General features: G+C 37.5%; 1 protein-coding gene across 10 annotated transcripts in view; it reads left to right on the top strand.

Annotated features, from left to right (window-relative positions):
- Positions 1–16712, top strand: part of CORIN (corin, serine peptidase) — a 212213-nt gene that overhangs the window by 35153 nt on the left and 160348 nt on the right. For all 10 annotated transcript variants that reach the window (XM_070505945.1, XM_044765920.2, XM_070505943.1 and 7 more), the window contains exon 3: positions 9117–9317. In XM_070505945.1, coding sequence (XP_070362046.1) covers positions 9117–9317 — 201 coding nt within the window. The remainder of the gene's footprint in view (positions 1–9116; positions 9318–16712) is intronic.

Genomic DNA, 16712 nt, shown 5'->3' on the forward strand with positions numbered 1-16712 from the left:
GTCTGAGTTGTCCTTATGGTTCCAAAATTTAGACTCTAAAATAAAGATTCAGGTTTTTGAATAAAGTTGAAAATTGAAGAGTGAGCAAGATACAATGTTATACCTAGGTTTTTATTTCTTCAATTATAATCTAATCTGAAGGTCCATGTAACATATAAGAAAGAATTTTAACTTGACACTAGGAGGTCTGGGTTTAGCGACTTAGTCCTCCATTTACTGGGTGTGTGACTTTTGGTCAAATGCTTTACCTTCTTTGTGAGATGAGGAATATAATTCTTATTCATTTCACAGAATTGTTATGGAAGTCAAATGAAATACTATTTATGAAAGTATTTTTATAAATGACAAAGTTCATTATGAAAGTAAATAATTGTTTTTTTCTAATGAATATTATTAATATCAGATAAAATGTTAGTAAATAGTCTTGTTATACTCAGAAATTGACTAAAAAATGTTTATCTCATTTTAACTCAATCCATAAGAACTAAAATCTTTGTACTATGATCCATTGTCATAGTAATCCCGTAATCCATAACCACATAACCACACAACCAAGCCATTGCCACAGTATATTTTAATTGTTGATAAAGTAGCTAGAAAGGATTAAAGTTGACTGACTGTTGTATTTGCAATATGATGGCAAGTTTCGCGTGACTTTTATGCTTCGGCCTGAGAGTTACCTTCAGAGGCTAATTCCTTTCTTATAAGAACTAAACTGGCAGCAGGTTGTACTGTCATCACGTGACTAGAAGAGTCAGCTTATGCGACAGAATACTTTATCAGAGATTGAATGGATCCCTGCATGAAATTATGTATAAACATGTAAATAATATATAAACATATATATGCAACATTTATCATGAAATTATTTTGATATGTGGAGAAACATGTAACAGAAATAGAATTGTAGATATAATTCGATACTGTTCATTTCTTTAACAAGCATTTATTGAGTGCCTGTTATGTGCAAAGCAGTGTACTACAGCCACTGGGCACAGCCTTGAATAAAATCTACCCTCGTGGACTCCACAGTTCAGTGAAGGAGAGAGGCATCAAAAATAATCACACAATTAATTAATTATGGCAGAGGTAACTCCTATGTCGGAAGAGACAGTTGCTATGAGAGCTATGACAGGGGACCAAACCTGGTCTGAGCTGAGGTAGGCTTCCCTGATGGAGTGGCACTTGAAACATGAGCTCCACAGTGAGGATGTCGGAGTAATTGAGGTGACATTGGTTTATAATTTATAATTTATATGTAAGTTATATATACTTTATAGTCATATAGTTTTGATTTTAGGTGTGCATCATTATGTTTTGACTTCTGGGTAGACTACATCATGTTCACCACCAAAAATCTAGTTGCCATCCGTCACCGTACAAATGTACGCCTTTACCCCTTTCACCCTCCCCACACCCCCTTCCCCTCTGGTAGCTACCAATCTATTCTCTGTGTCTATGCATTTGTTTGTTGTTGTTGTTTTATCTTCCATATATGAGTGAAATCATATGGTCTTTGGCTTTTTCCATCTGACTCATTTCATTTAGCATAATACTCTCAGGGTCTATCCATGTTGTCACAAATGGCAAAATTTCCTCTTTTTTATGGCTGAGTAGTATTCTACTGTGGTTGAGGTTTTTAAAAGATGCCACTGGCAGTTGTGTGGAGAGAGGGTTGAAGTGGGTAGAATATGTAGCAGAAAGAAAAAATGGGAGGTTATTGCAAGAGTCCTACAAATGTGCTGCTTTGGGGCATGGTCTGCACTGATTTTTGCAAACTATCGTTCATCTCAATTTAATTTTACCAATGTTATGGTCCAAAATAATCTCATTAGAATACTTCTTACTTTTTCCTTCCCAGGCTTTTGAAAACTGGGTTTCACAGGCTCTTGCACTCATCCACATCTAAAACAAATTTGCTTTGTTTTAGCCACAAGCTTATGAAGAACAGCCTAAAGTGATCTTCTTAATTTTCTTAAATGATGAAAAGTCTATGGGTGGCCAGTTAATTTTTATTTTTGCCATGCAAGGAAGAAGAAAGAATTATAGTAGTGGAGGGTATAGGAAATATGGTAAACTATCCACTTTTTCTTGAACTCAAGAGAAGTACTCCTCTACAAAATGACTTTCCTTTTCAAAAATGCTAGATGAGGTAGAGATCATTGAATTTAAATATAGTTTTTCTCTTAGCAAATTTCTTAGAAGCTTGTGGCTTTTACAAGAATTTGGAATTATAAGAATCTTAACTTCCTAACTTGTAATGTTGTATTTTGAATATCATTTTAAAATGGAAAACCTCCAGATCCTTATTTCCTTACAACAAAAATTTAAGATTCTCTATGATTTTTTATAACCTGACTCCACCTTACTTATTTAAATCTCCAAGTTCCTTTAATAACTTTAGCCTTCTGGGGCAGATTCATCAAGAGAGGGTTCTAAAACTTGAGAATAGTTTTTCTTTAACATTGAGGCCGATGTTTTACTTAATGTCTAAAGTTTTTTCTTTCTTTCTTTCTTTCTTTTTTTGGTGAGGAAGATTGCCCCTGAGCTAACATCTATTGTCAGTCTTCCTCTATTTTGTATGTGAGATGCTGCCACAGCATGGCCTGATGAGAGGTGTGTAGGTCCACACTTGGGATCTGAACCTGCAACCCTCAGACTGCCAAAGCTGAGCACACGAACCCAATCACTATACCACTAGACCAGGCCTAAAGCTTTTTGAAATGATAATCTAAAACCTTGTATTCAAAGTATAGTCTGTGGAGTAGCAGCATCAGCATCTCTTGGGAGTTTGTGTGAAATGCAAAATCTGGAATCTGGGGCCCCACTCCAGACCTGCTGAATTTTCAATCTAACAAGATCCCCAGATGATTTCTATCCTTTCTCCACTACTCAACTCACTGCAATCGGATCTTTCCCTCTTTTTCTTCTTTTCATGCTACTAAATCTGTTCTTACCAAGTCTGCCAATGTGTTTTTATCCAACATGCAACATTTGAAACTAATGTGTGATTGAACGAGACTTTAAAGTGAAGAACCTATTCTTTCTCTCTGTGTTTGTTTACACCAATTCAGAAGGAGCATGTTCCTTGTCAGTCAGTGCCTGCAATGCTTTCTTCCATTCAGGGGTGACACCCAGATAGGATCTTGCTCAGTCTTGATTACTCGTTTCTTCTCGAAATGCTCTTCTGCTTTGCCTGCATATTATCACTTCTGCTTTTCCTTCTATTTCTGGCTGCTCTTTCTCCAGCTCCTTAAGCTCACCTTTCTTTACCTATCCATTAAATGTTAGAGCGTCTGTCCTAAGCTCTCTTCTCACTTTACACCCATACTTCTCTTGGCAATGTCATCACTCCCATGACTTCCTTCATCATTCATACATTCGAAAAAGATTTATTGAGGCCTACACAGGCGCCAAGCATTCTGCTGGGTGCTTGAGAGGCAGACATGCATAAAATACCTTCAAACAAGAAAACAGACAATTCCACTTGAGAGTATATGTGATATAAGCAGTGTGTGCTCTAGGAACACAAAGATACAAATTTTGGGGAGTAGTCTGGCAAGGCATTCTGGAGGAAATATTTAGATTGCTCCAGATTTAGGCATTTTCTCCTTAATGTTTCACACGCATTTTTTTTTCTATTATTTTTTTTTAAAGATCGGCACCTGAGCTAACAACCGTTGCCAATCTTCTTCTTCCTTTTTTTTTTTTCTGCTTTATCTCTCCCCCCCTCCCCCCCGTATATAGTTGTATATCTTAGCTGCAGGTCCTTCTAGTTGTGGGATGTGGGACGCCACCTCAATGTGGCCTGACGAGCAGTGCCATGTCTGCACCCAGGATCCGAACCCTGGGCGGCTGCAGGGGAGTGCGTGAACTTAACCACTCAGCCACGGAGCCGGCCCCCTCACATGCATTTTATACTCAATGCATTTACACCAATAACAATAACAAAAGTAAGTTCCTGCAGATTCTCTTTTTCATTCTCTATTTTCTGTTGTGTCAGTTGGAACAGTCTATGCTATACTGTGTAACAAAAATAATCCCCAAATACTAGTGGTTTAAAAACAACAAAGATCAATTTCTCACTCATACTATACGTCCTTTGCAAGATGGCACGGCAGCTGTGCTCACTGAGTCCTTCAGAGACTAAACTGATGGACCAGCCATCATCTCGAACCTTTGTGATTATGGTGCCAGAGAGAAAGAAAAAGAGCACTAGAGGCTCTTTTTTTAAAAAAAGTATGTAATACAGTATTATTAACAATAATCACCATGCTTTACATTAGATCCCCAGAACTTATTCATCTTATACCTGGAGATTTGTACGCATTGACTGACATCAAAGATGTCAAGCGACAGAGAATGAGACCCAAGAATGTAACCCAAGCGTGTGTCCTGGTAGAATGGGAGAGAATTGAAAATATATGATGAATAGCACTGCCTACCACCCTGTCTCAGTTGGGAGTACCTTCATTTACCCAGTAATCCACATCAAAACCTTGAAGGGACCTCTGACTCTTTCCCTTATATTCTCACAATTTTACCCCTGAGAGCTCCCTCAAAACCTTCCATTTGTCCTCACTGCTTTTGCCGTGGGTCAGGCCTTACTCTTTTTCCTCTTGGACTACTTCAATAGCCTTCTAACAGTCCTCTAGACTTGACCCCTTTCCAGCTGCCAGAGTGACCATTCTTACGTTCGACCCTGTGTAAGACCCTTCAGAAGTGCTCCATCACAACAAGATCAATTCCAAATCTTTAACAGGAAGTGCCCTTCCCAGTCTGGCTTCTACTCGCTTTCCAGCCTTTTCTCTGGCCAGTCTCCTGTGTGTTCGCCATGTTTAATTACTTGCTGCTAGGCTTTTGTGTATCTTCCCCTCTGTGTGCTGTCTAGAAAGTTCTCCATTCTCCATTACCACACCTCCCTCTTCCCCACAAATATTTGCTCAACCTTAGAAAATCCCTAATCATCTGTTAAGATTCACATTGAAGATCATTCTCCCCTAAGTAACCTTTCCTGACTTTCTCAAATGGAATGACAGCTACTTCTCTACTTTTGTCACCAGATTGTCCTATGGATTTCATTCTCAAAGCACTTGTAGCATGGTTCCTATTTTTAGACTGCATGCCTGTCTCAACTAATCTGTAGACATGTGATGATAAGAACTGCTTGCTAAATTTTGTGATCTCAGCAGAGAGTAGATACAAAGTTGCTGGCACATAGAAAATGCAAAGTAAATGTGTTACCACATGGTTCAAGATATAAAGACAAGGAATCAATTTTAAACTCACATCATAGGAAGATAGTTTTTTTACGTGCTTATGATGATTGATTTTTTTTAACCTGTATACCTTGTCCAAAGTGAGAAGTGGATGTGGGTGTGGGTGTATGTGTCATGTCCAATTCAATTACTGGATAACTTAAATAACTCTTGTAAGCTTCAGTTTCCTTCTCTCTGAAACTCCATACAGAAGAGTTAATAATAGCCCCTGTGTTCATAGGATTTTTGGAAGGCTAACTCAGTAGATGCCTTTAGTGAGGATACTTAACAAGACTCCTGTATTAGTTTCTTATCGCTGCTGTAACAAGTGATCACAAACTTGGTAGCTTAAAGCAGCACAAATATATTACCTCAGAGTTTTGGAGGTCAGAAGTCCAAAATAGATCTCACTGGCTGAAAGTAAGGTGTTGGCAGTGCTGTATTCCTTCTGGAGACGCTAGGGGACAATCTGTTTCTTGCCTTTTCCAGCTTCTCAAGGCTTCTTGCATTTCTTGGCTTGTGGCCTCTTTCTATCTTCAAAATGAGCCCATTGAGTCTTTCTCACACTGCATGACTCTGATACACCCTCTCTCACCTCCCTCTTCTGCTTATAAGGACCCTGTTGCTACCTTGGCTCACTTGAATAATCAAAGATAATTCCCCCATCTCAAATTCCTTAATTTACTCACATTTGCAACATCCATTTTACCATGTAAGGTTTGTAAGGTGACATATTCACAGGTTCACAGTCACAGGTTCTGACTGGATGCGAACATTTTTGGGGGAGCATTATTTTGCCTACTTTGGTGTTCAACCCACTCATTGTAAGTGATCAGTAAAGCTTGGCTACTATTATTGGAATTATGGACTATTTCTCAAACATTGCTAAATCGAGCTGTGTGATAGAGCTGAAACACTTTTGAGCCATATAACCTTGATACAATGTGGCCTGCTCTTATTAACGTAGCATGAAAGAGCCACTGTTCTTTCATTCTAAAAGTGGATAAAGTGACTCACTTTTGAAAATTTCCTTAGCCGTTTTGATGGCTGAGTTGCACTTATAGTAAAAGAAGATTGGTATTTATTTAAAAGTACCTTAGTAGCCCCAAGGAAGACAATTTGATTTTCATTACTATCAGTGTGTAGTAATGACTGACATTGAGAACTTACTGTATGCCAGGAACTGTTCCAAGTGTTTATGTACGTATTGACTAATTTGATCCTGATGGCCACCCCCATAAGGGAGGTACTTTTATTTTCCTTATTTTATGGATGTTGAGAGTTGCCCGAAGTTTCAGGGTTGGCAAGTACTAGAGATGGGATCTAAACTCAGGTGGTCAGGCTGCAGAACCTGCACTTTTTAAAAAATTTCTTTTTGGGGAGGAAGATTGGCCCTGAGCTAACATCTGTGCCAGTCTTCCTCTACTTTATATGTAGGACGCTGCCACAGATGGCTTGACAAGTGGTGTGTAGATCTCTGCCTGGGATTCCAACCTGCCAATCCCGGGCTACCAAAGTGAAGCACACGAACTTAACCACTACGCCATCGGGCCGGCCCCAGAACCTGCACTTTTAACTACAGCACTACAAAAATAGGAATGTGGAAAAAGATGGGGCAACACTGGAAGAATGAACACTCTACTTCAGACTAATAACTCTCAGCATTTTTATAGCTGGTCATGGTGTAGCTGGAGAGTATTTAGTCTTATTGAGTTCTAATTTTGTGCTTTTTAAAAAATGCATAACAGATGAACAACTTTGAGTTGAGAGTTGATCAGTTTCCAGAGATGCCTGAAAACAAATTGTTTAGTGAATTCAGGCTTTTAAAGACACATCCTTTAGGTTTGTTCCCGCTCTCTGTCAATCTGTCTGTCTATCTCTCAAAAATATACTTTAGGGACTTTAGCTCCAGCAGCTATCATATATCATTTATTGTCTTTATCTCTATTCTGCCAACTTGCTTTGATATGTAGAGTTTAAGAGCAGGAAGCTGCCTTTTTTCTAGGAAATTGTTACATGAGTCAGAGTTTCCTAAGAAAGTCAGTGTTTCAAAGGACTTCTTAGAGCCAACAGATGTTATTAACACTTTCACCACCGTGCTTAGGTGAAAAAGATAAAGGAAAGATTGTTAATAAGGCTAACCATTACAAACGAAATGTTAAGAACAACTGTTGGAATGTATTATACAAGGATCCTCTTTTGAGTGAATTACTCAGGGCTATCACTGTGAGGAATTGGCATTTGCTAAAAGTCTGTTGACAGAGCCAGATGCTCACTCACAGAGTTAGCATGATAAATAAATCAACTTTCTGCTCCTTATATACTCATTCCAGCCACATTAGTGGAAATAACATGTTATATGAAAAGTCTCTTTATGCCAAAATAAAGAAAGAAGAGACCAACTAACAAATGGGTGAAAATAAAATTATATCCAATTGATTAGATTATATCTAACTGATATTAGTAAACTTTTCTGTATGAATGAAGTATGTATTATATAGTAATCAAATCTATCACATACATTTATTTTGATCTAGGATAAATTCTAAATCATTTTAAAAATCAAAACCAATGAAATGAAGTCTTTTATTTCACCTTCTGCATTTGATATTTACTCGTAATCACACAGACAGTTTGGAGAGGGTGTTACCTGTACCACATGGTCACGATTTAGCTTTTACGCTCCCCTGTTTTATTTAGAATCCTTTGGCAGATGAAACTGTTGACCTTAGCTAGAAAACAGCTGCTTTTCTATTTTGATTTGTAGTTAATATTTTCCAAGTGTCAAGCACATGTAGAGAAATTTTTTCCATAGACTGATATTAAACATTTTATTTATATTTCTTTTATTTTTAATGGTCCATGGCTGTTTGGAAACCTGAGAGTCAATTACAGCATTCACTGTAAGCGCTTTTAGAAAAAAGATCTCCCTTGAGTATTTCTATAATGGATCAATATCACACTCATTTATTTTAGTGACATACTCAACTTCAGGGCTGTATTTTGGAAACAGTCTGTTGTCTATTCTGACTGAGTTAAAAATACACCATCTCTTTCGAAGTTTTTAAAAGTTTTTGCCTAAAGCTAAAGCTTTCTGATTCCCAATAATCTTAGGTTTGACTATTTTGTCAATGAATGAATACCTTGAAAGTGACCAGTTGATAATATTAGTTGAATGACTATTTCTTATTTCCTGTAATTATATTTTATAGCTTCTAGTCAAACATGAAAACAATGTAGTTTCTTCTTTTAGTTTTGCTGGAATTAGAGTTTTACTTTATTTTGGTTTCTATGAAATAAGTCTAGGTAAATTTATGAGCCCTGTTATTTCTATTTTTCCGTTATGCATAGTTCACTGAAATTCAGTGCAAAATGTGGAGAAATATAAGACTGAAGCTAAGCAGCACTATTGTGTCCTTTGGTGGCAGATAGAGAGATGTAGAGAGTGTATGTTATGTCCTGAGTACTGAGTAGCATAAAGTGATGGGTGAAATTGAGAAACAGAAAGCGGGGAGTAAACACTGTAAGATTCACCACATTTTATTTATTTCTGGTGAGTCTCAGGCACGGTGGAATTGCCCTAAATTCTTTGGACACACAGAACCTAGACGGGAGACTCAGTTTCTATCAGCTCTTGAGAAAGCAATAGTTTCTTCACAGGGTTATGTGATTTGTGGTAGAGGAGACACTCACCTGGCTGTCCTAGCAAAGTGGGTTGTCGTGCTTGCCATCATCCTTTTCTTTGTGTTTGCCTGGATAGAATGAGACTTTGGAAAGTAGCTCTAGAGTTTTCTTAATAAGTTTTTTAAAATAAATGCTTTTAGTAGTGTTTTAAAATATATATTTTTTTGTCTTTAGGAACATTAAAAAAGGCCTATTTTAAATCAAATGGGAGTGAACCTTTGGTCACTGATGGTGAAGTCCAAGTGTCTGATGTTATTCTTACAAACACAGTTTATAACGAGAGCCCTGTGACATCCACTGCACATCCCAGCCAACACATTCCAGCCTGGACCACGGATGCTTCTTTCCCAGGGGACCACAACCACAGGAACACAAGTAAGTCTGAAGGTGCTGAATGCGAGCGTCCTTTGATGTCTGTGGAACCCAGAGGTAGATTTTTAAGTGTGGCAACCGATGCTCTTAATTCACAATCTTATTGGTCACTCAGGCAAAGCTCCACTCTGCTATCTGACCAGTCTAGCTGAGTGCCCTGTTCCTAAATATGAAATGGCGTCGGCTCAGCTGTTCAGATAGGGACGCGAGTAAGTAATGAAAATGTGTCAATGTCATTTAACATTTCTGAGGCATGAAAATTTAGGCTGCTTGCCCCAATCTAGCGGGGTTGATTTTGTGGTGGCTCACCTCTGAAAGTGTGCTTCCGTTTTGAAGTTTTAAGTTACTTATTTTGAAATGGTTAAACTAATAAGTAAGTTACTTATTCTGTCACTAGGGGTGGGAGGGCTCCCAGTTCTACAATAGAATGCCAAGTGATTTAACAGGAGCTGTCCTCCCGGGTGCTTTGGAAGTATCCATGTGTTCTTTTCTCCTTACTTCCCTCTTCTCCCTCGTTTATTTGGTGTACAATTTATTTTACGTGTTGGTGGCTGACAATAAGCACACCGTGAGGAAAGTGGCATGTGTGAAACTTCTGCACGAGGACAAATGGAACGATTTGTCAGTTATTCCAGAAAAAGAGCTGGGAGAGAGCAAGAAGACAGAAAATGTGGAGATGGGGCCAGTTAGATGGTGGCAGACAATATGCTCTGGCATGTGACTCCATCCCTCGATACTCCTCAGGTTTTTAGTCAAGTTGTTAAACTTCCAGAGTGCTGGTGGGGGTGGATTTGTGTGGAAAGTGACAAAGAGCTTCCGCTCTGATCCAGTTAGCACCGATGAAATGTGATCAGAGCAGTCACTGTAAGACCTTTCTCTGCAGTTGTCTTGATTTTTATTTTCTACTTCCTAAAACAAGCTTATGTGATTGAAATTATACAAAGTCCATCCATCCATGATCATTTTCTTATTTGTTCCTCCCTCTTTCATGAAAACCCACAAAGGGAAATCACATCGTAGGTCTAAGACAGAGTATTTATTTTCATTCTGGGCCAGGAAGGGAAGGATTAAGCTGATTCTTAGCTATCACAGTACATGTTTGCCAGTGTCTGAAGAAAAGCAGGATTATTCTATTTCTCTAGCCCCAAAGAGACAGATTGTTTGGATTCCATTGTTTCACACAGTACCTATAGGTATTAACTGTTTCTTAAGGCTTGGTGTTCACCAGTGATTCATACGGATTCGTGTTCATTACCTGACAGTAATACTGCAAACCTGAATTACGCCAAGTAAAATTAATTTTCCTCATGAGTTTAATTTTGAGGTTCTTAATATTTTAGTCATATCTTAAGCACTTCATTATTCTTAAGGGCAATGTTTTTCATCAGAAGTGCATAAGTAATTTAAGCAAAAATTCAGTCCAGTTGATGTGGCTGCCGTTACAGCAGTTGTTATTTTCTTTTACTAAGTGGATTTGTCTCTATTTTGAAAGTTCTGTCATTTAAGATTCAAGTAGAGGTGACAAACACATACCCTGAAGAGTAAAGAAACATATGGTACTTGTTGCCCATTTTGGAAGTTTGATGGAAATCTGTTTGACTCATTTTTTCTTCCTATGGTTGGAACATTGCTTGAGAATATGAATGTAATTTGACAAGGAAAGGAAATCCAGGTGAAATTAGAATGATTAAATGGAGAAAAGTCAAAACCTTTGAATGTGTGTCATTCTATGTTGTTAATGTACTTGACAGTTAGCACTGAGCTTTACCATCTGACCACACAGATCTGCAGGAGATGGTCTATATTAACTAAAATTATTTGTTGAAGGGATTTGATAGTTGTTCATACATTTCGGTAATATTACTAGCCTGTCATTATAGAGCTTTTGGTAGTTTTCAGGGCATAATTTGAGTATTTTCTCTGCGGTCCTTATAATATACTGATGAGGTATGCAGGACAGGTAATATACACCATTTTTCAAGGTACGAAATTGAGGCTTAGAGAAATTAAGTTGACATATCCAATACCATTGGTCTAGTAATCAGTAGACATGGAATAGAGATTCAGATCTTGCGACTCCTAGATACTCTTTCAAGTATTTCACCTTCCTCCTTTAATTTTATTGTTCTTTTTGCAGTAGCAGGAGCATTACTGAGCAAATTTCAAGCTCCAGGACAGTAAGGAGAGAAGTCTATTTTGTTTACTGCTGTATAGCCAGGGCTCAATAAAATATTTGTTGAATGAATAAATAAATGAACTACGGTCATTTCAAAAATTTAATGTCTCATTACTTTTGGTTGGTGATGCCTAATCATACTTCTGCACTTGATATTTGTGTAATCAATTTTACTTAAAGTATCATTGAATGTCTTGTATCTGTACCAACACCTGGCAGAGAATTTGTTTTTATCTCTCTTTTTTATTATTCTCTAGTTAAAATGTCATTTTAAATTCCTGGCATGTGTAAAAGCTATTTAAGTCCACTGCAGTCCAAAAATAAAGTGGCCAGACGTTCTGTCCTACCCAAATATCCTGGGTAGGAAACCAAAGGGAGAACTCCTGGCAAAAGGTACTGGGAAATCGCCTTCCTTTAAGACCTTTCCTCCTAGGGGTCCTTAAGATCATGCTAAAGCGTAGAATACTGCAGTTTGGAACAAATTCCTCCATATTACACTGTGTGGCAGAGCTGGGCTCTGTAAATGTGGAATAGGCTTTATGTGACATCTGTTACTTCTGGAGTTTCATTAGTTGTGTTCTGAAAACTAATTGTAATATGGAAAGGGAAAAGATCCATAGTTAGCTTTCATGCTATATTTCAGCAAGGGATTTTTCTAGGTTGCATTCTGCATTTGGGTTTTTATTTTCATGTTTTCTCTTCATATATTTTATGTGTTCAAACATAAATTAAATTTTAAGGAAAGGGAAAAACTCTTTGACCAACCAAGAGCGTTTGAGTTAAAAATAATATAGCACACAATAAAATAACCTAGAAACTCTGATCAGGAATTAAAATGACAACAGAGTAGATTAATTTGCTGAAAGCTTAAAGTGTTCTGTTCTCTTATTATGCTCTTTGGTAACCAGCTCCTAAATATTCTATGTCAGATGAAAATGCATCAGACCTCACTTTTACTTAAAAAACCCCCACTTTTTGAGATATAATCTACATACCATAAAATTCACCCTCTAATATGTACAATTCAGTATTTTTAATATATATTCACAGAGTTGTGTAACCATTACCACTAACTAATTTTAGAACATTTTCATCCCTGCAAAAAGAAATGTTGTATCCATTATTCCTCATTTCCTCTTTTCCTCAGCCTGTGTCTAAAACTAATGTATTTTCTGTCTTTGTGGATTTGTCTGTTCTGAACACTTCATATAAAGGACATCAAACAATGAATATACGGCTTCTGTGACTGGCTTCTCATATCTTTCTGGGATATGGGCACAGCCCTGGCCTTCTAGATCCCATGGAACATGTCAGAGCCTATCAAAGGCCCCTTTGAACATCTTATTCTCCAGTTTTTCCTTTTAAGTGTTTTGGTCAGCCTCTCATTTCCAACAGGTACTCTTGCCTCAGGTAGCTGTGATGTTAAACAATTGCCACAGGTTGTTTTTGACAAGTGTCCTGGAATAGAACTGTTTGCATAGAGAAAGTGCTGAGTCAAGTCAAATGAAGACAAACTGTGAGAATGGATCCCTTCCAGGGGCTTCCAGATAGGTTGAATGGTGACAATTCTCTGGGGATGCCTTTTGGGGGAGCTTCAAACCCTTTCTTCCCCCTCCATCATCTCCTAGGTGTCTAGTTTTCATAGCTACCTTGGTTGCAAGGCCATTGGTTTTCAGGGCCACAATAGAAGTAGGGAGAGGGTGTTAGGAAGAGGACAAGTTAAAATGCTGCAAAGGCATGGTTCTCATTGTGATTCAGTCATTTTTCTTGAATAAATGTTCCTCTAATTGATGCAAGCCTTTGGTTAAATTCCAAAGTTCTGAAAAATTTGATTTTGATAATTTTTTTCCAGCGTTTTTACTACTTTTATGGAGGAACATATTTTTGGAGGATCTTACTGTGCCATTTGGAAGTGCTTCCTACCTCTCAATCACTTGTACCTTCCTTATTTACTCTAATGTTTCTTTTTCATTTCCTCCAACATTGGGAGTTGATTTTTCTTCCTTTTATAATACATAAATATTATCATATTGTATATGTTATTTTAAAATAGAAGTCTTCTTTTTTTTCATAAATCACTTTATCCTTTCTCCTTCCTTTTGCGTCATATTACCCTATTCCTGTCCACAGTTAACCCATGTTAACAACCTAGAGTGTGTAATTTTATAGTTTTCTTCATGCCATACAATCATATATAAACATGTATACACATGTATGCACACAGAATAACATACATATAGAGGTATTTTTGTCGTTGTTTGTTTTTCAAAAAATGGAATCACGTTTATTACATATATTTTTCAACATAATGTTTTTCTCCTTCATGAATACTTCATGTAAATATCTCTAATTCATTGTTACAATGACTGAATAATATTCCATGTTGTCATTATACCATCATTTATTTCAGCCATTCTCCTAATAATGTGCATTCACCTTATATTTCATTTTTTTCCTCAGTGAACTATACAGAGTCTCTTCTGAAAGTAAAATGACTTGGATCATGATAGTGAAGCTGTCTAAAAAGCAGTGATTTCTTAACACTGATAACTCTGTACCAAAATGCCCTAAACGCATACTTAAAATTTGCTGAGTGTAGAAAGCTAATACACCAGTCCAAAACCCTAAGGTTCGTCTTTCTTCATAGCTCTGTGTTTTTAACATGGTATTTCTATTAGTTTGAAAGTGAACTCTGCATCCCACAACTAGAAGGACCTGCAACTAAGATATACAACTGTGTACGGGGTGGGGGTGGGGTTGGGGAAATAAAGCAGAAAAAAAAAAAAGATTGGCAGCAGTGGTTAGCCCAGGTGCCAATCTTTAAAAAAAAAAAAGAAAGTGAACTCTGCAAGAACATGAAGCTAAGAGGATCAGAGCAAGTCTTGTAGTTTTACCTGGATTACTATTCATCAGGAAACTATCCAAGGGGGTATTTTGGAAGAGGGGTCTAATTAGACATCTGAAATCAGGTAAAGGCTCTTCTCCTTTTTTCTTGACATTTTTTAATCCTGTTGGGAATGGAACCCTGGATGTCTTCATTATATTCTTCAAAAGTCATTTCTACTGCCCTCAGGGTCGTGTACCCACTTCTGTAGATTATTGACTATAGATTATTATGTGTTTTGGAGTGGGAGTCTGTCTTTCTATGTGTAAGTGTGGATGGGCAAATGGCTTAGACGTGCATGAGAGTTGTATCCTTGTCATTCCTATTGTGCTATTAGATAGTATTTCTCCATGTGCAGTCTGAGGGGCCTCAGATGTGTTCTGGGGAATCCAAGAATTCTCTATAAGAATTTCTTAGGGGCTGGCCCAGTGGTGCAGTGGTTAAGTTCGCACGTTCTGCTTCTCTGCGGCCCAGGGTTCACTGGTTCAGATCCTGGGTGTGGACATGGCACCGCTTAGCAAAAGCCATGCTGTGGTAGGTGTCCCATGTATTAAGTAGAGGAAGATGGGCACAGATGTTAGCTCAGGGCCAGTCTTCCTCAGCAAAAAGAGGAGGATTGGCAGTAGTTAGCTCAGGGCTAATCTTCCTCAAAAAAAAAAAAAATTTATTAAACATATGCTTTCATTTCAATGATAATAATAAATAATTAATAACCTGGATAACTATCTTACAACAAGCACTGATTTGCAATTTTGGTGCCCATGTTTGAATTTCTATTTGTGATTATGTTACTGCTAAGCTATATTGCTTAGACTGTTAAAAAATGATTAAAGAAGACGATTTAGGTGATACAAGTAAACTTTAACACTTCATGACATGGGCAGTCTCCTTTTGAAGACCTGCAAAGTGGGGCAGCAGGCAGAAGCTTTTATAGGATAAAGAATAAAGAACAGAAAGAGAAAAATGGAAAATATCTGATTGACTGGGATCACATAGTCAGCCTTGTTTGGAGTGAGAAGGAACAAGGAAATACATATAGAGCCTAGAGTTGGCTTGGCGTTTGGGAATTGGTGGACTGGATATTTGCACTGCATTTCTGGTCAATCAGAGCATTTACAGCAACATGCACATTATCTAAGATTCAGTTTACTGACATGACATCTTAGGAAGGAGCAGGTCCATCTTGGGCCTAGAGTTATTTCAGCAGACATTTGTCAGCCATCAAGAAAGGAACAGAGGCCGACTTGATAGATATTCTTCTCAATCCCGGAACAAAGTATATACTGGCATATGGTACAAAGGATGTCTCTGTGGCAGTTCAAATAGAGAAAAATGGTGACTGACACACTCAGCTGGACACATGGTAATAATATAAGCTTCCCAGATGCAGAAGAACTTGTACCTCATGGTGTTTTATCAGAACAATGTCAATATTAATTCATTAATATAATTAATTTAAATTTTATTAGCTTTGTAGTTTTGTTTGTATTTAATTTATACATATTAATTTTATAGTCATGTTAAATCTATAGACACAAGGGGATTTATATCTGATTTTATGGATCCCTCCATAACTTTCTTCCTGTGAAAAAACCTGTACAATTCTTCAGCTTGAGGAATACTGCGTTAGGGTACGTGAGTTCTAGCCATTTGTGTCACATCCACAGAAAATGCAGCAATGCTCTGTACAGAGCTCCTTAACTTTTTTTGTGCCGAGGATTCCTTTGGCAATCTGATGAAGCCTATAGATGCTTTCTCAGAAGAAGGTTTTGGTGCTTAACATAAATTAATCAGAATCGCAAAAGAAAGCAATTATATTAAAATCAGATCAAAATATTAGAAACATAAATTCATGAGGTAGTAATACATGTACTATTTATTACATTAAATAATGATATCTAGCACTAGGTCAGTAACTGTAACTTTATAACAGAGATGAGCATAAATAATATTTTGAAATGTCTACAATAACTCTATGTTTATATGAAAATAGCTATGATTTCTAATTTTTTTCTACATTTGTTGCCTATATTGATAATTTAATTATGCTAAATTTCAGTTGGAGGTTAATGGAAATAGAGATGAAATTTTTCTCTCATTCAAGTTCATAGACAGCCTAAATTCTGTGTATGGGCTCACGGGTCTTTGGATTATGATTAAGAACACCTACTCTAGAGGAAAAGAATATTTTGGGGGGAGAGTCTGAGGCCTGCCTAAGCCTCATTAGGAATTTGCCACTCCAAAATTTACTGTAGTCATGTCCCTGGACACCACCCCTTATATGCTCTGCTGGACACCAGTGAGGGACTCCAACGTGCAAGTCCAGTCGGTTGCCTTC

The sequence above is a fragment of the Equus asinus genome, chromosome 3, assembly GCF_041296235.1.
Source record: "Equus asinus isolate D_3611 breed Donkey chromosome 3, EquAss-T2T_v2, whole genome shotgun sequence".
NCBI classification, from domain to species: domain Eukaryota; kingdom Metazoa; phylum Chordata; class Mammalia; order Perissodactyla; family Equidae; genus Equus; species Equus asinus.